Raw genomic sequence first — 27,633 nt, forward strand, 5'->3', positions numbered from 1 at the left:
AAGTAACTAGTTAAATAACCCCAACACACACAAAAAATATTCAACCCAGCAATTAATAGTAACAAAAAATATATTTCTAATTTAATTTATAGAAAAAATTTCTGAGAAAAGGATGAAAGTTATATTTTATCACTAAGCATTATATTTAACTTTGTAATTGAGTGAAATTATGCTCGCACATTGACTTAGTATTATATTTGACTTTGTTTTTGTTAACTATATATAAGCAATGTTGCTATGTTCTCAGCCTAAATTCCACTGTCATTGAATCTAGTGGAACCTTGACTTGCTCAACTTGCAAAGTTGGATGATCGATCTCATCAGGTTGGGAGAAAAGGGGCTTGAAGGCTGAAAAGTAATGGGAGAAGGGGCGAGGGAAGGGGATGTGTGACGACCCCACTTCTCCCAAGGGCGAACCCAAGGGTATCGGCGGGCCGCCTGCCTAACTCGCGCCAGGACTCAAACCTTAAAGCGATAAAAACCAGAAAATCCAAAAGAGTACCTTACATACTATATACAAATCCCAAAAAGGTTATAATTACATTCTCCAAAAGTACCTGCTCAAACTATTACACCCTTATAATTACAACCAAAACTAAAAGGTAGACCCTAAGGAGGGTCCTTATACAAACCACCACAATAAAAACAAACATCCTAATTGTCCAACTATGACAAACCAATACTAGTGTAAGTGCCCATAAGTCCCCGCGTCGGCCCCTGCTAAGGAAAACAAAAGGAACGGGGTGAGCTATATGCTTAGTAAGTAAACAGGGGCAAAAGCGTAAATGTCACGTAACCACAGTTACTCAATAAGAGTAAAGCAAAAGCAGAAAAGTAACATCACATAATAAGGATACAGGTGGCTCCAAAGCCAAGTCGTTGCCATGCGTGACCTCCTGTCGACACTCCGTCGACCATACATAAGGTCCGTAGAACTCCACTTGTACACCCACCGAACACCTTATCACCCTCACTGGCCAGTCACCTCACAAACTTGCCCAGGCGAACGAAATCACAAACTTGAGCTTGAGTCACAAGCTCGGGTCACAAAATTGGTTCACATACTCAGCGAACCGGGTTCACAAACTTGGTGAACTCAAACCAAGTTGGACTGACTTCGACCAAGCCCTAACCGGCTCGAATAGTCCATCTAGGTATTGAGTTCAACCTCAAACTCACAAAATTCACAAAATTATTCAAAAGTCACCCTGAGCCACCAGCTCAAGGGTTTTAGTTCCAAAATTGCTTATATACATAAGCCATGTACAAATATGTGTGCAAATTAGGGTTTAGAGCGAGTGCGATAAAGTACACCCTCGTCTAAGTACCCTCTTCATACATATCGAAACACATAAGCAACTTACATACAAAAGCGGCCTGAATACTTACTCCAAATACAAAAGTAGTACAAAAGCGGAAATCACTTCGTTGGTTGGCTAGTAGTGGGCCCCACCGGCTCCGCCTAGTTCACCACCGTCTGAAATCGAAGATTGTGTCACAATATATCACAAACAGCTACTCACACACGTAAAACAAGCAAAACGGCAAAATTGGCACGCGCAAGTGCGAAAACGGCAAAAAGGGGCACACGCGCACGCGCGGAACGGCAAACGGGACGGCCAGATCGGCCATCTTAAACCGTTTTGGTCGAAAGTTAGGCTAGGAGTGTCGGATCAAGGTGAGCGAGATACCGTTTCGAAGCTAAGAGGAAGGGCTACAATTCTCATGAAGACATCTCAACCCAGATCTCAATAGGTATAGGTAAAAAAGGCACGAAATAGTGCCAGCTGTTTCATGGCAAGTTACCAAACATGCCCTGTTTGCAAGGCCGTAACTCACGGCTCAGAAATCGAAATCAAGAAATTCCAAAGGCGTTAGAAAGCTGAGACATAAGGCTAAAACTTTGATGTTTTGGCCAAGACCTGAATCCACTCAGAACAGAACGAAAATCGAGTGTCAACGTACCCGTCAGAACTGTCCAAATACAAGGCAGTTCTGACGAGCGTTATTGTTTTGATCATAACAGGAGCTACGGAACTCGGTTTTCGACGTATTTTATACCGTTTCGAAGCTGAGACCAAGATCTAAATTTCTTATGAAAGAGTCGACACCCAGATCGTATGGAATCAGAACGGAAAAATGCACGGCAGAAACTGAAATGCAAAACGTACACAAACGGACGTCTAAAACAGGTCTGAGGGTTTTGTCTATAACTCGGAATACATTAATCCGTTTGACCTGCAATTTTACAGGTAGATTCAGCACTTAAAAGGCTACAACGTTGAAGAAGGCCACTTAACCCAGTTTCGAGTGTAACTAGGTCAAAACTGTAAGATACTAAACCAGAATCGTAAAACAGGTGAACAAACCGCAACCTGGTGCAAACAGCATAACTCAGCCTACTTAAGTCCAAATTCAGAAATTTCAAAGGCATACGAAAGCTTAGAAACAGGGCTACATTTCATCAGAAGACTAGAACAACCAATTCTGAAGTAATCCTATCCAAAATCACCAATTACAAGTGCAGTTCTTACATTCGGACAAAACCAGAACAGCAAGGGTATTTTCGACTTTTCTCACTCTACGCTACTCCGATTGACCTGAAATTTTACAGGCACCTATAAAATGTCATTTCCTACAACTTTCATGTTTTAAGCCAAGGCCAATTCGGCCTCTATCTAGGACCAAAATATTCGGACAGAATGAAGAACCAAGAAACCCCAATTTTCCAGATTTCATTCAAAACAGAAATCACTTGCAATCTTCCACTTTTTCCACCATCTAGCATCATTACATACCATTTCCAACCATCATATATAGCCACACAATCATGCTTATATTAAAACAGGAAAAATCCCAATAAATATAAAACTTCACTAAATCATCCACAAATCAAGATATAAACCATAATTTTTCATCTCTTAACACCACTAAGCATGAATTAAGCTTCATTAGGTGAAGGAGAGAGTTCATTCATTACTCACCTAGTAAAACAAGAGAGAGGGAGTTGCTTGTCACCTTAGCTTCCACAAACACTTCACCAATCAACTTACTAATACCAAATGAAGAGGTTTTATGGAAGGAATTCAAGATTAACCGGTTAGTTTATGTGATTGAGCAAGATTAGGACAAGGAATTGAGAGAGATTTTTCTTTCTTCCTTTGGAGAGAATTTCGGCCAAGAGAGAGAAAAGAATGAGGAAGATTAAGCTTCATTTGTCTTATAAGAAGGTTGGAAAAAATAAGAATTAATTCTAGCCACAAGTTTGGTTAACACTTGGTTGAATCACAACCACACAATTTTCTCTCTCTTGTTGCATTTTGAACCACTAATTTTCGGCCAATAAGAAGCTAAGAGGGGGGAAAGATATTTTGCTCTATTAGTGGTAAACTTGCATGGCAAGTAAGTGGTGGTCAATTGGTGCGTTCAATCGGTAATGCGCGGGACCCGCCGGTTCGCGCCGTTTTTTCTTAAAACACACGTACTAGGGTTTTTACTTCCTATTCACTAATCTTATCTTATTGCTCCTAATTACATATTATTTCTCACTTAAAAGTCACTTTTAATCACCAAATTTGATCCTTTTTCCGTACCAAAATTTCATCCGGCGAAAATCACAAAAACCCTAATTTTGCTCCAATGCTGAAACCGAAGAGTGAAACCCTACTTTCTAGACTCACTTGCACTTATTATGGAATAATTGGATAGTAGGGCTTTAAATCTTAATCCCTACATAGGGTTTTCGAAATACTCCTAAAACCAAACGTTACCGCCCAGCTAATGAATATATCAACGTAGAACGGACTGGGGCCTCACAGGATGAGATGGGGATAGAGTGAAAAAGGAGGACAAGTAGGGGTAATGAGGGTGTCTGACGATTATAGAGGGCAGAGGGAAAGTGGAGTGGATAGTGATGAACGGGAAGGAGGATTGGGTATTTTAGAAGCGGGGGAGAGGAGGGTGGCAAGGGTGGTGGTAAAGGTAAAGGAGGGAGTGAGATGGTAGGAAGGGTGGAGGATGACGACGAGGGGATAAGGAAAATGACATGGGCATTAGTGAATAAGAGATGGCCCAGAGGTTAAAAGAGGGAGAGATGAGGTTGCAAGAGCATTAATGGAGGATGGTTGAGAGGGCTTGAAAGGAGTGAGAAGTGAGGGTGATGGGGTAGGTGTTGGACGGTAATGGGGGGGAAGAGGCGATAAGGAGAAAGTGATAGGGGAGGGAAAAGTGGGATGGTTAGAAGGCTAGGAAGGCCTTGAGGGAAAATATAGTTGGGAGGAGCAGAGTGGGGTTGGGATTGTAGGAATGAGGGTTGGGGAGGCAAGAGAGGGTTGAACAGTACTAGAGGGAGGGAATGGTTAGGAGGTGGGGGGTGAGATAAGAGGAAGTTAAAGGGAAGAATGATGGGTTGAGGGAATAAGGGTGTTGGACAGTAATAGGAAGAAAAAGGAAAAGAAACTTGGGGCATTATTAAAATGGGAGTAGTTGGTTGAATTAGAAAGGAAGAGAGATGAGAGGGCAAAGACGGCGGTGATGGTTGATGGTTGTGTAAAGGGTGAGAAAGAAGGTGATGGAGGTTAGGAAGGGGAATAGTTTTAAAGATGGATGGTTAGGAGACCTAATAAAAGGGAGAAAAAGTGGCGGTAGGGTTGTTATGTGGGGAGGACGGGTTGGGGAAAAGAAGGGGTTGGGTGGTGTTAGGGGCTGGGAGAATGGAAGGTTGGGAGGTTAGAAGGGAAAAAGTGGTTGGTAGGGATGTTGGTAAAAGGTAAATAGTTTGGGTGGGCTAGGTAAAAGGGTTGGGAGGGTAGCAATGAAGGTGGAGAAAGATGGGGGTTGCGATGATAGTAAGGAAAGGTAGGTAACGGGGGTTAGTAGTGAAGGTAGATGCATGTTGTAGTGGAGGGGGTAAAGAGGTTGACGGGGACAATGGTAAAGGTGGATGACTTGGAAATGTTGGTAAAGTGGTACCAACAAAGAGGTAGGAGTGAAAAGTGGCTACGGGAAAGAGATTAAAATGGCAGGAATGAGCAATGAAACGGAGAGAGTGGAGATAGGCTGAAGGTTCGGAGGGGAAGAAAAAGGGAGTGGATGGGGAAAATAAAAAAAAAAAAAAAGAAAGGGGAATTTGGAGAGTGGAAATGGCGGAAAAGTGTAGCTTTAGTAGAAAATAATTGAGAGGGAATAGAGAAAGAAAATGGGAAGTTGGGGAGTGAAAGGGTTAATAGTGAAGGAGGATGGCTAGCAGGTTAGGAGTTTTTTAGGTGTGAAGGGAAGAGGTTGGCAGGGGCAACGGTGAATGTGGATGGCTTGGGAGGGTTAGGTAAAAAAGTAGAAAGGAGGGGGTGGGAGTTAATGTGGAAAGAGAGTGGGAGGATAGGAATAAAGATTGAGTAAAGGAGAGTGGAGGAAGGCTGGGAGGTCAGGAATACAAGGGAGAAAGAGAGGTGGTGGATGGGGAAAAGGGCAAAAAAATGGAGAGGTGGTCTATGAGGGAAAAAATGGAGAAAGAAAGGAGAAGTTGGGGAGTGAAAGATAGTATAGGTTAAGTAGGCAAAGAAAGGGAAGAAATGGGATGGAAGGTTGTGGGAGAAGGAGCTCAGGCTAAAAGAAGAAGAGATAATATGGGTGTAGAATCGTATAGAGAAGAGTGGAGAAAAAAAATGTGTGGGATGAATTGGGAAAGAGGGTGGGAGGAAAGGAACAAAGTGTGAGGAGGGTGTGGAGAAAGAGAGAGTTGAGAACAGTTGATAATGTTGGGAGAGATTGGAAGTTAGGGTGGTAGGGGGAGGAGGAAGATGAAGAGGAGTCGGTGGGAACCTAAACTCGAAGAACAAATGAAATATTATAAAAGATTTACTATTCTTTTACAATGCAAGAATGAACAAAAGGAAACCTCTGCTGTCTAATTGCAAATATGCACGAACTAAATCCGGAAGCTAAATAATATGATAAAACACAAATTCAAATTGTAAATGCAAGTATTCCAACTTATCTACCACATAATTTGCCTCTCCATAAATATTAAAAGTGATGTGTCAAAAAGTTGAATCAACGCCTTATTTTGCTTGAGTTTATTATAGAATGTGGCCATTTTTCAACTACTCTTGAATGAACCATATGCACAAGACTAATAGATTCCACTACTGCCAGAACACTTTGTAAATTTTGTGGTGCATACATTTGAAATTTAGTCAATAATGCTAAATCTTTTGCTTGTAACACCATACTCGCCAAATTCCTTGTAGAAAGTGAAAACTAGTCTCCTCTCATACAGCGGAGGTCTCTTCCATGCCATGGAAATAATTTACACCTTTTTTGGAGCACCTGATATGAATCATGTAAAGATACAATCCATGTCTCCTCGAAAATGACTTTTCCAAAATGCCTTTGCATACCCAATTTAATATAAAAAGCGATATGCTTCTCTAATAACTTGCTGGGTAGTTCTACTCAAGATGAACTTCCATTTCACTGAATTTTTTGTAAGCCTACTTCTTGACTTGAAGCATTGGAACAACCCATCCTAGAAGCTATTTGCAATTGTTGAATGGCATTTCCAAACTTGAAATTGAGTTAAGCATTTTGGAGTCTTCTATTTGGTGCCTCTATATCAAATTGGTAGCATGCAAAACCTATAGAGTGTTAGCATAAACTTGATATGTAGTTGTTATATTTCTATCAACCAAGGTAGCATAATAACAAGGGTGACAATTATTGACTCACCCCTTATCTATCAACCAAGTACCGATAATTATTGACTCATTTTCTAGTAGATACTGATAGGACAAAAATTAGAGTGTTTTATACGTGTTAAATGTCAAATTATTTATGATTTGCTTTAATTGACTAGAGAATTGTCTCATTTGAGTATATTTTGGGTCTTACAAGAAAAATTGTGGAAGTCGAGGAATGGAAGCACAAGTGAGCGAAGATGTGGAAAACAAACTGAAGTTCGGCACCGGACTTGGCATCGGATGTTTCATCAGATGTAATTTCACCAAATGCAAGAAGCAGCAGTTCACTAAAGTCCGACATTGGATATTGCATTGGACTTTTTGCCAGACTTCATCCAATTCCTGTCACACGCGTCTTTGTTCAGTTACAAGAAACCTATTCCAATTGGAATTCACTTATGATTTTTACTAGCTATAAATAGGAGATGCTTAGATGTTTTAGGGGGTTAGAAATACTATTAGTCTAACTTAGTTTAACAGATCTTCATAACTCTTTCTTGAGAAATCAAGATTGAACCTGAACAAATCAAAGAGCATGCAAGGCGAGGATTAGAGTGAGCAACTGAGAAGTTTTCTTACTCTAATTCTTATCTTTGTATCAACTCTTTGAATTCGAGGTTTTAATTTTCAATCATTTTAAACTAATTTATTCTAGGGTTAGGGTTTTTATGAATGAATTTTGATTAGTTTCTCCAATTAAATTCTACTATGATTTGTCTATCTTGACTTTAATTACTTGTTTATACCTGATCAACATGAACATGATCTTTGGATTTGTATTGGATGGAGAAGTGAGATGCAACTATGCATTAGATAGATAAATTTGCTTAACCTAATCATGAGAGTAGGTTAAAATTTGTATGATGCAATTATATCACCTAAGTTCTTAAAGGATTTAATTAAATATTTGCAATTTTGTGAGAGACGTAAGATTTAATTAGACATACATTAGATTTATCGAGAGATAATCTAATATACCATTGTATGATGCATTTATAGCTTGTCAAGAAATTAGCAAGAAAATTAATGCTAATTATAGATTAAAACCTAAAACCCTAGTCCCTCATCTATTTGTTTTCTCAACTACTCTTCTAAATGGATTATTCATTTATTTTGCCTCTGGATTCAAATCTGTGAAATTTAACTTTTGCAAATTGTTGGAAGAATTAAAGTAGGAAATTAATTTGTCTCTCTGGGTTCGACTCCTGGAATACTCCAGGAAATTTTATTTCTATGATAGACTCTATGCACTTGTAGGGTTCGTCGATCCGATACCAAGCAAGAAATGTGATTAATTGAAACTTATACGTGGATCAAAATATCACGTGGACACATGGAATAGTCAAATATGACTTAGTCTTGTTTAATAACCCAATTTAACACTTAAACTTAATGGGTTCGAATCTTAAGATGTTCAGATGTGTTTGATAACCCAATTTAGTATTTAACAATTCACTAATTTAATCGATCCAAATTTTAGTTTTTAGACTTCAAAATGGTTCAAGAGTCCTATGCTCAAGAGATTCAATCCAAAAGTTGAAGAGTTTTTGGATCATTTAATTGGCAAAAATTGTTTTAAGTGATGCTTGAGGTGTTTGTATGGTGATTTAAAGCAAGAAAAATGATTGAAAATGGAGATTTAATGAAGTGTGGTGTGTGTTGGTGTGGGTTCTTGAGGAATAAAGAAAATGAAGAACAAAAATTTAAAAAGCTCTTTATAAACAAACCTTTAGGATAGTCGACATTTGTAAACTATTAAAGAGAATATGAAGTGTTGAGTAACCCAGGATCTTAAGGGTAGTCGTTGTAGTATTGTGGTGAGCATTCCCGCCTGTCATGCGAGTGACTCGGGTTTGATCCCTGATATGGCGCCAAAAACTTGACAAGATTCTATCATGAACTAAATTTTAATAACCTAAATACCTCATTTTCTGCAAGTATATATATCGTTTATCGAGTATTGAGGATATTAAGTGTCGATTCCAAAGGGAAATTGTCAACTATTGATGGTTTTTTGAACTCCTCTGTTATTTAGACTACCACAAATGAGCAAGTAAGTCTACACTACTAATATGTGATAAAAGTAATACAATGACAAGAAAATGTATTTAGGGTTATGGAATTCCTATCTACTCATACAAATGAAATAGCCAGTTAAATGAGTTTATTATCTTAGTTAGTTATGGCATAATTTTTTAATATACGTGATACACGCTTTCGCCGATGTACCAATCATATGTATAACTATTCCACACCTACTAACATGATATGAAAATAGCTATAGATTCATTACATTCTACGAAATTATATAAAACAAGCCACCAAAACTATAAAGGTATAACCCTATAATAGTGAGTTAACTCCCTAGGTTTAACACATCCATGAACTAGTATTGAATCACAATGGTTATTGATAAAACAACACCTTTAGATAATCACAACCAATGGTTCCAAATTAATCATGATTTTAGAAGAAAAAGTTCTAAATAATATGCTCAAGAAATAAGCTCAAATAATCATGAAAACTTCACTTAAAAATCATGGAAGTTCATCCACTCCCTGGGTTTACAAACTAGCAAAACATAAAAATTAAGAAAACAAGAACCAAACTTATATTATAACCATTTATGTCTAATTACATACAAGGATTGGATGAAACTAAGGACACCAAGTTGTATTACACTATAGAACTAGGAAGCTCTAGTGAAAGACTACATTTTGTGTAGTTTATCTAGATTCCAAAGTTAAGCAAATAAGCTCTCCAAGGCATCTATTTATAGATGAATTCAAGTTCCAAATGAGTTGCTAAAACTAATGCAAGTTTGTGTTTTGAAATCATCAAAAGGTATTTCTTGAAAACGCTATGCTTTCCTGTAGCTGTTTGAGTTAGATTTCCGATGCATTAAGAATCATCTCGTTTGGATGTTCATAGAGTGAGGTATGACAAAAGTATCTTTGACTAATCAATCCGCTGTTTTAACTTTCGACAGCAAAAATGCACAACTATATTTCAACTTTTTGACTTGAAAAACTCATGAATTGGATTTCAATTCTTAATTTTAAAATGGATTGAGAATCATTTCAATCCATATTGGGTGTTTTTATAATTGCATTTTACTCTTTAGTAATTAGGTTTTTCCCAAATAGGTCCTTGTAAGCACATATAGTACATGCATAATCTTAGTGTCACTGTGCAAAACTATTTTATTTTTTGTTTTTAGTATGTAGAGAAATAAAACTTTTGTTAATTTACATATATTCGTAAATCCTCTTAATAGGGGCTTCTAATGAATCAAATTGTCCGCAAAGCATGCTCATTCAAACTCATTTGAGTTTGATAAAAGCTCGTTTTTGCAATGAACGATGCAATACGTCTGTCAAGCATTGATGGTGGATGGGTGGACTCATTCTTTGGTGGACACCGAACAAGAAACATGAGTGGCGGTATTTGTACATAGCACTGAAACACATGCGTAAGCAATTTTTCAAATTTCATTTTACTCTATAAAAATCTAGATTATTCTCAATTAGGTCCTTCAAAAGTTACATCTACAATCCCAATGCTACATCCCAAAAATTCAAGGTAAACCACATCAACATGTTCACCCCATGCTCAAGGACAGAAGCAAAACATAGAGATCAGTTGGGGGAAAAACGTTGAATGAGTTGATAAATTCTTGAGGGGGCCATACTTGATCTCTTGAAGGACCTAAATGAAACCATTTTCTTTCACAAGAGGAACTTTCACAATTCTTGAAATCATGGGGTGTCCCAATTTTCTGATCAACCGCTACATCCTTGAACAACCTGACTCTTGCCACCCCTTCTACTCAATTTGCGCCACGTACAGGCAGAGGTGGCAGCAAGCTCTTTCCTTCCCGACTCCGAACGCTACAGTCCATACTCTTCAGTCTTCACACTTAACTGCCATAACCAAAACTGAACAATTCTATAACAATTCAATATTCCAACCGAACTGCAATCAATACAGTTCCCCTCCACATTCCTTGCATCTGTGATAAGAGATGAAAGCAGAAAATTTGCTGGCATCAGCCAGCATCAACATAGGAGTAGCCATGTTCATCCTTTCACTTTTTTCCATACTGAAAAAGCAGCCTTCAAATGCACCAATATACTATCCACGTCCCATTTCTCTGAATCACCATATCTTTTTGGACGAGCGTTTTACCTTTTCCCGATTTCTTCCCTCACTGGAATGGGTTCGTCGCGCATCGCGAGTTTCCGAAGGGCAGATTCTTCAGCAGTGTGGTCTTGACGTGCTCGTCTTCATTAGACTGTTTAAATTCGGGTGAGACATTAAACCGGTACTGAGGTTATTATTGTCTGTTTAAATTCGTTTGTTTTATAGAAAATCTGTCTTGACCTGTTTTATTTATCTGTTTTATGGCTAGTGTTTTGTTATTAACTTAATTATAACCTTAAACAATTTAATTTATTTGAACCTCATACTCACTGGTCTCGGTGAGAGCGAATTGATATGACAATCAAATATGCTCAATAATATGTCTTTGTGCTGCACCTGTTTTATACAAAATACTGAATTAGTGTTTGTTGTGATATATCAACGATACAATGGAGATATGAGATTTTGCCATTATTTTCACTAGTTGAAACTTTGATGTTGTGCACTTTGAGATAAAGTTTTCCCAATAACTGATGTCAATTGATGAACTTTAGCTGACCTTCTGTAGTCTTAAACTTTCAGGATCAATTTTTTCACTGTTTCCTGTGTTGTTGGTGTATTGGTTTTGCTTCCACTTAACTATATTGACGGTGACAGACTATCTTCACAATTTCATTCAGTGAATTCTTTCACAATATCTAATATTAAAGGAGGTTCTAACAGGTAAGTTAATCGGACTCTCTGGATGCATTTTAATCACCATTGCAGTTTTTTTTTTTTAATGTCTTGTGAATGTAACTGATGTATACCTCAATGTCAATCAGATTAGGAGTTAGTTTATCAGACTCTTGATGCATTTTATCACCGTTGCATTTTTTTTAAGTGTCTTGAATATACCTCTGTGAAATAGATTTGGAGTTAATTTGCATACTAGTTATTTATTGAGTTCTTTGGTTTAAAGATGAGATATACTAGGTATAAAGTATTAGTGGCATAATTGTACTGATTGCTTTTTTCTTGACTTCAAACTAAAATGTCAGTCTCATTCAAGAATTTTTATTGTAAATGCATTTAGTCGTCTCATCTTCCTTTCTCTCTTTCTCTGATGTGTTGTCGTAGAGAAATACAAAAGGCTAGAAGGAAAATCATTCAGAAGTGTGGAAGAGTTATAATGGAGAGAACGTTTCGACATCTATTAGAAAGAGAATCAGAGAGATATATGCATTGCATTTTAAGGAACTACTGATAGTTTGTGCAACTATCAGAAGTATATGGCTTGGCAATGCCAGCTTGCTATGCCAACCATCTAACACCTAGTTTGGACTTTGATCAAGGTATATGCTCATTACTTGATGTTTTTAGGGGATCATACATGTGTCAAAGTCATCACGATCCAAAATCCTAGATTGTCTCCATATGTTATTACTAGCAATACTCCAAAAGTTTGTTGTGGTTTTTTACTGCAATTAACAATGAGGACCCTCTTTTTAAGCTGGATATTTGCTCGTCAAGGAAGAGTTCTCAGACTTGGCAATCATTTGGCAATTTTCTTCTATGCACTTCTTTTAGAAACTGTGGAGAGAGAAATGATAATTAACTTCATTCAAATATGACCAGAATAAAAATTAGCATAAAAACTCACTACTAAAACAACTACTATTGTTGAATATGAACCAAAAGCTTCTGCTTTTGTGATCATTTTGCCACAACTCAGTATCCAATAAGAAGATAACTGTGTCCTGCATCTGTGGATTGTACTTGATTGGTTCCTCTGCATAAACTCATGATCTCAGAGAAAAGAAATTTCACTTGGAATTTTGCCGGACAACGGCAATTACAAATTGTTATAATGCCATACTGTAGTAGTCTTCTAATCTGAATTTTTTTTGTGACTGGTGATGAGATGTCACTTGAGGCAATAATGATAGTTTGATCAAGCAGCTATCCTATGCTGCTCTCTTTAAGTCTGTATGCATGGTGGTCCTCATAAAACTGACTATGGATCCACACAAAATTGTTGGTGTTTTCTTTTTGCTTTCTGTCAAGAGGTATGTGGAGGACATGAGATACAATGGAGCATAATGAGAACAAGACTTGTAAAAGATAGAGCTTGGCCTTATGTTGTGTGCTTGGTGGGCAACACTGGTACCATGGGTGTAGAATCCTGACTGAAATGCTCTTTTTTCTCCCTCCTCCTATCCTTGGCAATAGGTTTAAGGAAAAAAATGGGAAAAAAAACTTGTCAAATTAGTATAGCTTTCCATGAATGCAAGTGACAGTTAATTGAAGGGAGTTTGTATAACTTTTTTTTTTAACTTTGTCATTGGATTCTCTTCTCTATTTAATTCTTCTTGGATTTTAATTTTTGTAAGTGGTATATCTGTGGTATCCTTTGTATTGTTTTCTTACTTTCCTTTTTATTGTATCTTGAGACACTATTCTTGAAATTGATGATAAGCAGGCAATTCTTTTTTTCTTTTTGCATGTATTTGTTTAGATTCATCATTGTGGCTATGCCATTGTTTTTTTTATAGTCATGGCAGTCCTCTTTGTTTATTGTCTATTAATTGGTGTTGTTTGCACACTCTGACCACTTTTGTTATGTTCACAACATTCTCTTTTTGCTTGGATTGATTTTTAACCTTCAATCAGAATATTTTGTTGGTAAAACCTTCTTTAATTGGATGTTGTATATTATTCATTAATTTGTTTGCTATTTGCAGGCTGTGGGTGCATCTTTCTTGCTTGTATTTTATATCTTGCTATGGATTATACCTATTGTACAAGGTATCACTATGCTCTGATCTTTACACAGTAATATGAAAAGTGTTCTCAGCAGCTCCAGCGAATCAGTATCTTATGTTTAGAGTTCCCATAGTGATGGGTTAATTTTCCCCCGCAGTTGGTATCATTTTTACTAAAAACAGGAATTATTGATAGACATTCCACCTATCCCATGAGACACTAAAGCTAAATCTATAAGGATTCATGCAATAATACTGCCATCATATATGTCATCACATGCTGTAAACTGTTTTACTCAATGAATGGCTAAGTAGCTTAAGTAGAAGGGCTGCATCTGACAATGAAACTATGTACTTTTCTTGTTGGCATGACTCATTGATCCATTGTTTTCCTGAATCCAAACAGCAACTACTGGATTTCTGTAGCTTTGATCTCTAATCTATCATATCCTCGGAAGCAAGTTTTGGGGATGGCTTCTTATGGAGTTTGATAGTTTAAATGATAAAATTATGCTTGGCAGTTGAAATTCTGTGTAGAAAGATAAAAGAATGGTTAGAATATATTCCTATTAAGAGAAGAAGAGAGATGGTTAGAATATAGTCCTATTAAGAGAACAACAGAGCATTTTCTTCACTCACAGGAGTATCCATAGTCTATGCAATGGGCATATATATATTTGAGCATTTTCTGTATGAAGTTTGGTGCTTTCTTTTTCCGATCTCTGAAACCTTATTTATACATGCTTTAACTGGTAATCTTCAATTCGAGAGGGCTGTTAAAAGCCACCAAAAAAATTAGCCTTTGGTCATATTTGTTTTTTAATTTACTATTGGTACTTGAATCACAAAGTTTTTCCCCTCTTTTCTTCTGGGTTTCCTTTTAAGGTCTCAATTTAGCGACTGATCATCTTAGATTGTGAGTTCTTGGCAAAGAACTCTGAGCTTTGACTGTCAGTTTCATGCTTTTTCTCAGTAAAGAAGTTTGTACTTCAAGTCCAATGCTTAACCTTTACATCGTTATATCACCAAACTAAGAGGTAGAATACTTCTGTTAGTGTTTCACGATTAGTAGATCTCAAGGAACTTGAACATTTAGTATTAGATTGTTCATGGAAGTCTTCACGTGGTCTGGATTTGAAAGATTGCGTAAAAGATGCAGGACAAGAAAAATCATCTAAAATATTGAACGAAGTCGTTCATTTCTAGAAAATCAATGGTCCTGATAGGGTCCAAAAGTATCATGTCTGACATGTGATGGTGATGTTTCTCTAAAACATAACCTTAAAAGGATTGTCAAAGCTTAACTGAGCTTCAAAGAGCCTGTTGTCCTTAAATAAGTTTGAAGAAAAGACAAATAAAAGCTCAAAGTGGTTACAAAAGAAGAAATTGTTGTTCAAAACCAATCAAAACAGTCAAAAAGTTCAAATAAAAATCAAGAAACTACTTCAACCATCTTGAACCATCACATTGGTTGTTTGACATGAATTTGAATAATTTGTAGCTTGATGTTAAGAACTAGTTTCCTGTTTCTATATCCAGAAGTATCATGGATTGTCACTGTTCTTTTAAAACTTCTCTTATTGGAAAGGCATAGTTGTTTCAAGAATTAAAGAAAGAGAAAGGGACATATTTAGACGTTCAAATGATGCACAGTCAGAGCACCTAGGGGACAGCATGACTTTTTCCTTAGATTTGCAGTAACAGTTAGAAATTTTATGAGTAGAGTAGTCATAGATGTTTCAATGTTATTTCTCGGAATCCCTGCATCATGTAGGTAAGATTCTTAAACATGATTTGTAGAAGTGATGGAACACAAGCAGGGACTGTCTAAACAAAAAGAAAAATCAAGGACAAGTACTGCATCGTTTCTTGCGTTAGTTAGGGGGTCCAATAGTGAATTTATTAAAAAGCAGCACACTGAAGTAAATGCATGGTACTATATTCTCATCTTTTCATTCATACAATCAAACAACAGTTTTAGAAGCTCAATCTATCCCCATTGCTGAATATGTTCAGAATGGTACGATTCTATTCAAAGGTAGATCAGTTTGATGTTCACTCTAAGGTCATATTTCTTTTCTTGGAAGTTTTTCTTTTAATTTTAGACAAGTGGCTTTAACAATTGGTTCCTTGCTTCATTTTTCGGTCAGGAATATAAAGATATCTGGTTGAAAAGGATTCAGCAGCTACATAACTTAAGGCATCGACCAGATCAATTCACTGTCCTAGTTCGAGAGATCCCTTTTTGCAATGAGCACAAAGCTTATGGTTGCTGTGTGGATCACTTTTTTTCTAAACACTATCCATCTTCTTATCAATCATATCAGATTCTGTACGACTGCGAGGAACTCGAAAAGTTGCTAGTAAGGATTATTCTCATTGTGCTGCTCACCAAAAAAAAAAAAAAAAAAAGAAAGATCTCCTTACACTGATCTTGATACATATTTTGAGGAGTATATTTGTCCCTTTGGAACACACCAACCTGAGATGAAGGAAAGTAATAATCTGTTAGACTTTAGCTGTAAATCAATGTTGATTAATGTCCTCAGTTTAGCAGCCTCTGACATTTTTCTACGGTTAAAATGCATAGGCTTAGAATCTGAGATCCATCTCAAAAGAAATTTGAAATCAAGGTACTATTATCGTGGCTGCAGATGAAATATCTATATGTTGTTTATCATAGAATATTTCATACTTGTCTTCACCAGTATGCTCAATTGATTAAGGGATACAAAAATCTATGACTTTATTTGCTTATTGAATATGTACTGCATAAATGTAGGTGCTTGGCTAATGTTTGTTACTTTGTTATGTTCTGAGTTAACCAAAGTAACAGTGTATCCTGTCTACTGGTCACTTCCTTTTGAGTTAATAGTTGACCCAAAACATGACAGTTTATTTGGTCTTAAGTTAGTAATGTGTGCTTGTACATTATTCCGAAAAGTGCCAAAGGAGGGGGGATGAAAAGATTGGAATCAAATAATCAGTAGGTAGAGGTTGTATTTCAGGTGGTATTCCCTCCCTTATTAGTTGCATCAGTGTTATGTACAGTGTCTTTTCGTTTCTCTTTGGTAGTCAGTGCAACAAACCGAAATTTTTGGATGTAGAGATTAATTGGGAGTCCACACTTCTAAATTTTCATTTCTGTAATTATGGAAATTGCCAGTATCAAATTTTCCACTTTTATGTAAAATGTCAATCATTCTAAATAGCCTCCATTATGGAATTTGCCAGTATCAAATTCCACACTTAACTTCATTCTAAATGGCCTCCATTCATTCTAAATAGCCTCCATTATGTAAAATGTCAATCATTCATTTCTGTAATTATGGAATTTGCCAGTATCAAATTTTCATTTCTGTAAAATGTCAATCATTCATTCTAAATAGCCTCCATTAGTCCGATTGTGAGGGTTAATGGATCCACTGTTACATGAGCTATTCTTTTGTGTCAGGAAAGTCGGATGTGAAGTTAAGTTACACTGGCATAGAATGCTATTTGCACTGCTCTACACTGTATTTATGATTTGGCTATGTTGCTTTTCTGTGATAAGAACAGTGAATGTCTTGTTGACAGGGGTTAAGAATTGCAGAAAGCATTTTTCTTGGATGATTGGCTTGCAATTAATGAAATGAAGTAACTTAAATATACTCCATACCGTACAAAGTTTAAAAACTACATTTGAGAAAGAACCTGTTTATGCTATGCTGCAGGTGCATTAATATCAGTCACATGTTAAAGTTAAAGCAAGACAGATGCATGACATAAGTGAAGCTAGCTCTAATTTGCTTAATACATTGTAAAATGCAATTGGTTGAGAAATTGCCCACCATCCTAATATATATTTTTGTTAAAATTAATGAATTTCATTGACATACATTACGAGTCTTAATTGGTAGTCATATTTCTAGCACACTATAAAAATGAAATGTTTTTAGCAGATTGTTATACAAATTCACGTCATTCCTTTGATTGTAAAACCACTGAGTAGCTTTATCTTTACTAAGTATGGGTTTGGAGATCATGGTTTTTGACTGGATATTGTAGTTTAGATTGTGAGTAGAGCATGTTAGATCTGAAAATGAAAGCATGCCTGCTTTTATTTCTTCACGTACAAACCCAAAAAAGTTAGTAGTGCAATCATTACTTCTCGCTGATGCATGGGCACAGAGATTTTCTTACCATCTGGAAGAGGAAATTCAGTGTAACACTATGATAACATTTATTGTACCATCCTTAAATTTTCGTTCTGTATCTGTCATCTTAATCAAATATCTAAATGCCTATTTCCTGAACCACTACTAATCACAAGATAATATTGGATGTAGATTCATGGCAAATCAATCAGAGAAACGATTGAGAAATTGACACAGCAGTCATTGACTAATAGATATACAAGACGATCAGATAGCTCAAAAATAGAAATACTCAAAGAAATGCTTCAAGATGTGTGTCGTAAGATACGACACATAAGGGGTGAGGCGATGCTTTCAGAAAAGGTAAAAGTAATCATCAGAATCATGGTACTATACTCTTTATTGAGTACTGTCATCAGTATTGGCTATTATTACTGGACAACTTATTCTTTTCAGATTGAGATATGATTTACCATTCTGGTGTTTTTGGTTTAAACTTTGCAAGTAAAGTTCATGAATAAAAAGGGATTTTCTTCAGTTACTGGCAAATCATAGAACGTCCAAAGATTCTTGTCAAGATTCATGTTCTGCTTTAGTGTTTAACGTCTGTGGAACTGCAAAAATTGATTGTTGATATTGCTTTCTGGCTAATGTGGATAGCTTTGTGATTGCTTCTGCTATTTCCTATATTTTATACTGCACGTTCCATGAGTGGCTTGAGGAGAAGATTGCTCATTGTGAAATTATGAGAAACTAAAAAAATGTTCTCCATGATACACAGCAACGGCTTTTTTTATTTTCTTATTATTATTATTTTTTTCAACTGTCTGGGAAAACTATTTGGTGGTGCAATTTCCCAAACACCTTCGGCTAAAACATTCCCTTGCCAGGAGGCAGATCGAAGCCTAAAAATTTCTAATTATCAAGATGACCTATCCCAGATTACAAGTTAGAAACTACATTGCATGCTCTTACTCTATACTGAACATTGCAGCTAGCAAAGCTTTACAGTCCCCGATGATTGCTAGAGCTGGGTGATGTGAATTGTTTCTTGGTCAAAAGTTCTACTGACAATTAGGAATCAGTTTAAAATTCAAGATTTTCGCATCCATGTGCCATGCATGTTCTAGGCTTCGTCTGATGCCCCACATTCATGTAACATCCATCACTGAGCATATCAGTTATGCTCCCAGTTTATCCCAAAGTTTGTTGGACGAAATAAATTAGTTTGTCAAGAATTTTTGATATTCAGATTTCTATTGTCATGCTTCATTTGTGTAGGAGTTGCCTGTTGCATTTGTTACGTTCAGGTCTCGCTTGGGTGCTGCATTAGCTGCCCAATCTCAACAGCACTCAAATCCTCTAGTATGGATCACAGGAATAGCCCCAGAACCAAGGGATGTTCTCTGGAGTAATTTGGCGATTCCTTATCGACATCTGCCGCTGCATGAAATTGTTGTCTTCTTGTTAGCATCACTTCTCACAATATTCTTTGCCATCCCTGTCACAGCTATTCAAGGAATTGCAAAATTTGAAAAATTACGAAAATGGTTTCCACCTGCAATGGCAGTGCAATTAATGTAAGATTTCTCATCTTTGATATTTGTGATTGAGAATCCTGCTTGAAAATGGTTTTCAGAATTAGCTGATACAGTTAACCTAGAACTGCACATAGCAGACAGCTTAAGTTTGCAGCAAAACTTCTCTATCGCTACCCATAAAAGAAACTATGTGCTTCATTAATTGCTATGCCAGTATCTTATTCTCTGTGCACTATCATGTTGCTCTTCCTCTTTTAAGTGCAGGACAGGATAATGTACAAAATGCTGTCTCACCAAAATTGTTCTGCTCTTTTATTCTTTAATGATTACCAGGATCTGTTGCATGATAGAAGCAGGAAACAATGTTTTTAGATCACAATCAGAGAGGTTCAACTCTTACAAAATTGGGTGCAAATAGAATATCATTGGAACTTTAAATCTGTATAAATTTCTTTTCATTTGTCTGCATGAGAAAATTGAGATAGTAAAAGGGGTTTCAAAAGCTATACTTGTTTACAGAATAATCCTTGATGGGCTGAGCTGAAAGGAAGCTATTACTGCTATATGCTAAGTTTAATAAAGTTGAAAGAATGAAGAAATAATTTCACCTGTTCCTATATGCCCTGTGTTTCTTTTATAGTTATTCCTGCAGTATTTTCCTTAGCCTGCTGAAATATGTTTTTCCTATGTTGTTTAACATACTAAGGCACATGGACTTTCGGCGATTCTCTAATTTCAGAACCTATCGCTAAAGAATCTATTGGCTTTTGTTTGTATGTGTTTTTCCTTTTTTTACTGTCTTATGCGCTAGAGCCTCTTGTTTTCGAGAAATTGTGGCTTTGGTTTCTACCCTCATAAGAAAGGAGTTTGTAAAAATTTAGAATCTGGAATGACAATGAAAAGCATTAGCAGTTTGTATGTTGCAGTTGGATAAGCCCTACTCTCCTATATGTAATGATATCCTCGGAGAATACTCTGTCCCTTGCCTAAAAGAGAACTCATGTCACAAGAGGACTTGACAAGAAAAAAAATATTTACTGCATCAGGAATTCAATGAAAGGAAAGATCAAGGAAAGAAAAAAGAATACACCAAAATGCAGGTCCTGAACCTAAGCTGGTCCTTGTTATAAGTGAATACATTGAAAGAACAGCAAATGATGAATCACGAGATAATTTGTGACTTAATATGCTCATTTAAAAGTTTGTGCTTTCTAATTATGATTGTTTTCTCTTTTTAATCTTCGTAAAATTTTGTTAGGAAGGGGGGAGGTGACTGGACATCTTCCCAGGGACTCAGCCTTTTTTTTTTTTGTTGGGGGGGGGGGGTGTTTAAAGTTGATATCCATATTCTACTTTTGGCATTTCCATCCAATGTGATTTCATGATTTGAGTTTTTGGTAAGACCAGCAAAACTGATCTCCTTTTTTTTTTTTTTTTTTTGTTTCTCTGACATGTACTATTTTCTCCAGACCAGGACTAAGATCCATTGTGACAGGCTATCTTCCAAGTGTGATTCTGAATTTTTTTATTTACATTGTTCCCTTTTGCATGATTGCTATGGCACAAATGGCGGGTTATATTTCAAGGAGTAAGAAGGATATAAAAGCTTGTAATATGGTCTTCTATTTTCTTGTGGGAAATGCATTCTTCTTAAGCTTATTATCTGGATCCTTACTAGACCAAATTGGGGAATCTTTCACTCATCCTAAAGATTTTCCCGGTCATCTAGCCAGTGCTGTTTCTGCCCAAGTAAGAGCAACTTTCTGGATATTTGCTTTCTATTTCCATCTCTTGTATAGATTGAACATGAGACAATACAAAGAAAGACCCTTACACTTGAATTGGTGGTTGTAAACATTGTTTGATTTAAAGAATTGTCTTGTTTAATCCTTGCTATACTTCTTTTGGTGTTTTGTTTCAGGCAGACTTTTTCATGACATACATCTTGACAAATGGGCTGTTTGGATTTTCTTTAGAGATTCTCCAACCAGGATTATTCATGTGGAACTACATAAAATCCCACACATGGCACCGCGGAAAGAGGAAAACTGCATATCTCAACTCAATACCTTATTACCGAATTATTCCTTTTGTTGCTCTCTCTATACTGATTGGCATGGTATATGCAATTATCTCGCCCTTGCTTCTGCCATTTCTAGTTGGCTACTTCCTGCTAGGCTATGTTGTTTTCATTAATCAGGTTATCTCTATATCCTTCAAGAAATCATTGAGAATCTCATACTTCTGAAATTTATCACAATTTGCATTCCTGTCAATTTTCAAATCATGTGATGGTCTATTTGTTACCACTGTTATAAACAGTTCTGATAATGCTTCTCAGTGCATTTGAAGTTGGAACAAAATCTTTTTGTGGAGTCTTGCATATGGAGTCATGCTAAAAGTTGTGCCATGACATGCTATGATGAGTCTATGCATTACATGAATTCAATAGGTTGTTTTGCTGTAATAAATCTAGAATCAGATATGCTCAAAAAACCTGTTATGCACCAATGTTTTAAAAGGTAAGGAGGGCTGGGCATTTAATGTCTGGCTAGACAAGGCGAAAGCCATGCCCCACAAATTTTGATTTTTTTTATACATTTAAAAAGTTAAAAATATAAGAATACTAATATATATATATATATATATATATATATATATGTATAATAGTTACTAATAGAAACAAAATATTGATAAAGTTAAAGAAAATTACAAAACATTATAAGAAAAATCACAAACCTAAATTTAATACACTTTTGTTAGAAATTATGAGATTTCATGACTGCAAAGTGTTCAATTTATAAGGCTAATGCTCAATTGCTTGAACCTACAACCTATGTTCCTTCAGAAACAAAATCATTAAGTATCAAAATTTAAAGTCTAAACCATACATTAGTCATCTAGTCTTATTAGTAGAAGATAATAATATCTTGGCATCAACAACAAGGAAAAACAGTGTAAAAAACAAAGTCATAAATGCTTCTACATTGTATTTTTTCCAAAAATTTTGAAAGAGAAAACAGATGAAATCCATTTTGAAGATCACTAAAGAAAAATAATGAGATAGGAAACTAAGATAGGATGAAAGAAAAACAAATTCAAAGTTCAAACTTAAAATAAAAAGAAAAGAAAAAGAAAAAGCACCAAATGCCCAAACACCTAACGCCCTAAACACCAGGGTGTACGCCCTGTAGCATGGGGCAAATGCCCAGTAACACTTATGCCCCATTCAATCGCCTTGGGGCATTTGAGGGTCGCCCCACCCCAAGGACTCGCCCAGAAAACACCTTTGAAAACACCTATGCACAAAAAAGATGCATAGGTTGCTCTTGGTTTTACGATGTGGGCAACTGTGGCAAGAGTGCAACGGGCTGCTTCCTCTAAAGTAAGCAAAACTTTATGCAAATACCTTAAATCACTATTGTTCACAAGTTGACAACACTACATAGGCACTGCTTTGATTCATCGATGGTGGTTGTATTTACAAAATGTACCTTGAATTGAATAAACATTAATTATTTGTTAAAACATGGGTTGTGGGGTAAACATTAGGTACTATGTCAAATTGTCATCCATGAATTTAGTTGTATTGGACTTACTCGACATCCATGAATAGCATGTCAAAGACATACACTTTGATTCATCGATGGTGGTTGTATTTACAAAATGTACCTTGAATTGAATAAACATTAATTATTTGTTAAAACATGGGTTGTGGGGTAAACATTAGGTACTATGTCAAATTGTCGTCCATGAATTTAGTTGTATTGGACTTACTCGACATCCAAGAATAGCATGTCAAAGACATACATTAATTTCCTGCCTTTAGTCTACACAATGAAGCTATTTAGCACCTGTTTTGCTACCTTTATAAGCTTTCCTCGAGTGAGGAACATTTGTCTAATATGAATAGTTTGCTGGTGAATGGAGAATCTTTTTATCCTGAGGTAGCTTTCATCTATTGCTTACCGATGTCTCCTGCTTGTTTTCATTCTCATGGTGATACGTCCACTTTATACAACTAGCACAGTGACTATAATCTTGGAGTCAAAATATATTCATAACAGATGTCCTGCATTTTATGGCAGATTGAAGATGTTTATATAACTTATTATGAGACATGTGGTCAATATTGGCCATGCATTTATCAGTACATTCTTGTTGCTCTCATCCTAATGCAAATAACTATGGTTGGTGTCTTTGGACTGAAGTCAAAGCCCTCCGCATCCATTTCTACAATTCCTCTACTTCTTCTCACTTTCAGTTTTAATGAATACTGCAAGAGGCGGTTTGTTCCAACATTTCACAAATACTCTATGCAGGTAAGTTTGTTTTTCCAATGCTTGTGGTAAACTATTTGCTCTTCTTTCTTAATTTTCATTCTTAACTGACACGGCAACGTCCCATTTCTTTTAAGATTTCACCACTATACTGCTGCCACAATTTAATTTTTTTTTTTAGGCTAATGTAGAAATGCCTCTCATGTGAAATTTACATCTGCGAGGGACTTGAATGTGAGACTGTTACTTCAGTCATGGACATCAATTTATTGCAACACTCTTAAGAAAGACCTACCTATCCTTAATACAGGATATCCAGTACAGAGGATTATAATGAGGTTTGTTTGAGAACCACTATATAAATGGAAGTTGTTGCTTTCAATAACAGGCATGAGGTTGTCTTCGGTCATGTTTCTATGTCACCATAAATTTTTCCCAGGTTGATAATCAGCCTGATAAAAGATTTCATGGATAACTTTCCTGCAATTGTTACGATATTTTATACATCTAAAGTTTTGTGTAAGAAAAAACTATCCTTGATCGATTAAGTTTGTCTTACATCTTAAGCAACAGTGTTTCTGTCACAGATTGCTAGATTGATACAAAAGAAGAAATGTGATGAGAGAAGAAGAGAATAGAATTAGACAGAGACAGAGAGAAGAGAGGATTTTTGTGTAAAATAAACATAAAGAAGTGTGCTGTCACTTACTTTAAATGTTATTAAAAGATATCAAGCATAACACTGTAGTACCTGAAAAAATATGGTAACACCCCTAACTCAATACCCTGGAATTAATGGACTTACTATCAGAAGCTGCAATAATTTTATGCCAACTCAAGCTCCTCTATATGTATTATGTACCTATTGTTTTATGCTTCGTTCTGTCATGTAAGACTGGGTTTTGAGCAATTTTCATTTATATTGGAAAGCTTATGGTCACAATTCAGACCTTGTCCGATAAACCTTGGCCATATTTTTAACAAATTTGGAAACGCAGGACAAGAAGCCCATGAGTCATAACCATTGTCTGCATCATTGATAGATTGAACTCTTACATCTTTTTTCTTGCTTCTCCATTTGACAAGATATTCCTGCAAGACAAATATTTAAACCTTTAAATTCTGTCTATCATCAAAGGACCGTAGGCAATCTGCTTTAACGAAGGCTTTCTACTTCCAGTCTTCATGATTAGAGATAATATTCCTTCTCTAAAGTCAGGGTTGTGAAGATAATGTTCCTTCTCTTAGTCCAGCTTTGATATCTAATGATCTTCATATATGAGGCATACAAAGAATATGCAGATGGTATAACTTGCAGTTGCAAAAGCTTTATTAATGCAGGTAAGAGAAAGATAAATCAGTCTCCAATGATCTTCACTACTCTTTTTTCACCTAATCACCATTATAAGTGTCATTTATTTTTATAACAAGATCTTTAGGTGTTACTCCGACTTGCTAGTTGCCCAACTGTACTTCCTTGCCTCTTTGTATGCAGCAACTTGAATGCTAAGATATTTATGTCTTTCAGCATCTCTGACTTCAATTTCCCCACCTAGGGACTTTCTGAGTATTCCCTTATGAATCATTCTGTATTAGAAACAAAATATCTAACAAACAATAAGCATAGTAGTTTTGGCAAGTGCATGAACATGACACACTCTGGATGGCTCTTTCTAAAGCAAATCTCACCACTGGATTTTGGAATCTCCCAAACCTATAGATGGAGACTTTTATTTACTAGTGTAATTTGTCCTTATGAATTGAGCTGCAAATCCAGGTGACATCTTCCTTTGATTTCCCTTTTTCTTTTTCTTTTTTATGGGGGGGTTGGGGGTATTGAGTTATAAACTTCTTCCGTCCCAGAAGATGTGTGAGTTGACTTTCAATTATTTTAAAGTCCAAGTTAGCAAAGAAGAAATGGTAGCCCCCCATCATAAAATTCCTTTTGCTCTTGGTGCTTCTCAGTAATCAAAGACGTGTAGCAACCGAACTAGTATTAAATCTGTTATTTGTCTATTCAGCTCAGTAGAACATCCATTTGCAACTGACTGCCGCAATGAAGTCTGCGAAGTGCCATTTCTTTCTGTCCTCTCACCTCTAGCATATTCCACGTAGTATCTAATTGCATCCTTTCAAGTTTCTGCAACAGGAATACAAAGCTTAAAGAAAGCTTAATTGGATACTGATGTGGTACCACAAAACCTGTTATCTGTAAGGAGAAAACATCATCTCATGTAGTGGGGGAAAAAAAGAAAAAGCCATCATCAGTAATCATTCCACATTCCCTAAATGCGATAGGAAGGCAACTAGTATTGCTAAGCAGCTGCAAGTCAAGAAACATCGGCTCATGTAGCAAGAGAAAAGCTGAATTAGATGAAGAAGTAGTTCTGGGGTGTAATTTCCACAACTTATTCTATCCTCCTTTGACGAGGAGATTACTAAAATATATCCTAGTCACTCTCTCAATTACTGCCAGCTCATTTCAGACTGCAAGTTTCCTCTTCTCCTACTTGGCATGAGCCTCTGTAGTAGGAGGATTGTCATTTTTCCTCACAATATATGAACCAGGGACAAGAAGGTACTACTGGACACTGTTGTCTCTGCCTCAATAATATAGTTACATCCCTCTAAAGATGTTTGAGAACATAAATATGTGGGAGATGATAGGATATTACATCTCTGTGTAGCAGTGTACCTAACAAATGCAAATTTTAAACGATATTGTTTCTGGTTTACCTGCCTGCAGCCATGAAAAAAATACACCCCACCAACCACTAGAGTTGGGCAAAGACATTTAAGAAAAATAGGAATCTTAAAATCTAACGTACTTTTAGCAAGATAAGCAGCATGAAGACAATTGCCTACTCAGATATGATCAAATCTTGTAGTCAACATATCACTGAGCAGCCTTAAGATGAATTTTGTTGCGCCTGCTCTGCCTTTGTGCAGGTATGTCTACTCAGGGACTTTTCTAGTTTCTTGGTTATCTAAAATGTACATAAAAATTTTCAGAACTTTTTGTTGAAAAAATGTGGTGCGGGAAAGATGTTTCATTCATTTACTACTAAAACTAGATATATAATAGACCTATTAGTTAACATTCCATTCCCGACTTTGTTAAGAGAAGATGCCCTACTTGTTTTATATCTGCACTTGAAGTTTTGCATTGCGTCCATTATAGGTTATGTTATACTTCCTTGAAAATCCGATTTAAATGCTATTACGAATAGTGAAGTGATTTTCACCTATATCGTCTTGTTTCAGGATGCAAAGAAAAATGATGAACTTGATGAGCAAAATGGTTTGATGGAGGCTAACTTACAAAATGCACTTGATGCTTATTGCCCTCCTTGTTTGCGACCTGTTGACTTTGAAGTTGTTGAATCTTGCTCGACACAGCCATTAATATCCCCAAAATGACTCACGTAGTATGCTCATTTTCCTATCTCGATTCATAACCATCTCTTGGATGCTTAATTCACAAGATACAGAATGCAGCTGCCATCGATTTCCTCTGTGTAAGAACATCTCGCTGTTAAAGAGCTTAAGTAGAGGTTGTCAAAGAATCTGTTTGATATTTTAAACACAACTACAGTTCAATCTTGTGTGAAGCGTTTCTCAGTTGTACTCGTCTACTTCATTTTGAAGAACTGGCGTCATTTTAGTGGATTCTTCCCCTGCTTGCTGATGTTTTCAGTTTCACTCGTAGTGTAAAGGTTTATATTTGGGACAGAATTGAGCCACCTGATTGATGTTTTAACTATAGTTCAGTAATCTAAACTATAAACATACTTTCGTCAATCAAAATTCCGGACGTACTTTCCTTGTAGATTAGAACTGGCATGCAAGGGGTTGACAATCTGGGCCCTTGAGTTTGTAAGAATTGAGCAAAAATTTATCTTATGTTGAGAAATATGCATAATAGAATCAAACATAACTTCAGCTTATGCATCCACTGGCAGCAGTTGCCGGACATTGACACAACCGCAGAGCCATGCAGAAAATACTCAGCCTGATATATGCAGTAGGCACTGCAAAGGACTGCGGAAATA

General features: G+C 36.3%; 1 protein-coding gene across 11 annotated transcripts; it reads left to right on the forward strand.

Moving 5' to 3' along the window:
* Positions 1–10,306: 10,306 nt before the first annotated feature.
* LOC113732506 (CSC1-like protein At3g54510) lies at positions 10,307–27,269 on the forward strand. Of its 11 annotated transcripts, XR_011840788.1 has the most exons (11): positions 10,308–11,045; positions 11,463–11,603; positions 13,604–13,667; positions 15,775–15,987; positions 17,953–18,123; positions 19,042–19,340; positions 20,771–21,050; positions 21,223–21,501; positions 23,390–23,623; positions 23,763–23,919; positions 26,846–27,269. XR_011840788.1 is itself a non-coding variant. In XM_027258326.2 (10 exons), exons 1-10 carry the CDS (start codon positions 10,762–10,764, stop codon positions 26,999–27,001), a joined length of 2,004 nt encoding a protein of 667 aa, XP_027114127.1. In that variant the 5' UTR covers positions 10,308–10,761; the 3' UTR covers positions 27,002–27,269. The 11 variants fall into 11 exon arrangements, 6 of the variants coding, with proteins under 6 accessions (XP_071936614.1, XP_071936613.1, XP_027114127.1 ...); XR_011840787.1 differs by having other exon boundaries at positions 23,390–24,922; positions 26,846–26,998; XR_011840786.1 differs by having other exon boundaries at positions 23,390–23,919; positions 26,846–26,998.
* Positions 27,270–27,633: the final 364 nt, after the last annotated feature.

The sequence above is a fragment of the Coffea arabica genome, chromosome 2e (genome assembly GCF_036785885.1).
Source record: "Coffea arabica cultivar ET-39 chromosome 2e, Coffea Arabica ET-39 HiFi, whole genome shotgun sequence".
Lineage (NCBI taxonomy): Eukaryota > Viridiplantae > Streptophyta > Magnoliopsida > Gentianales > Rubiaceae > Coffea > Coffea arabica.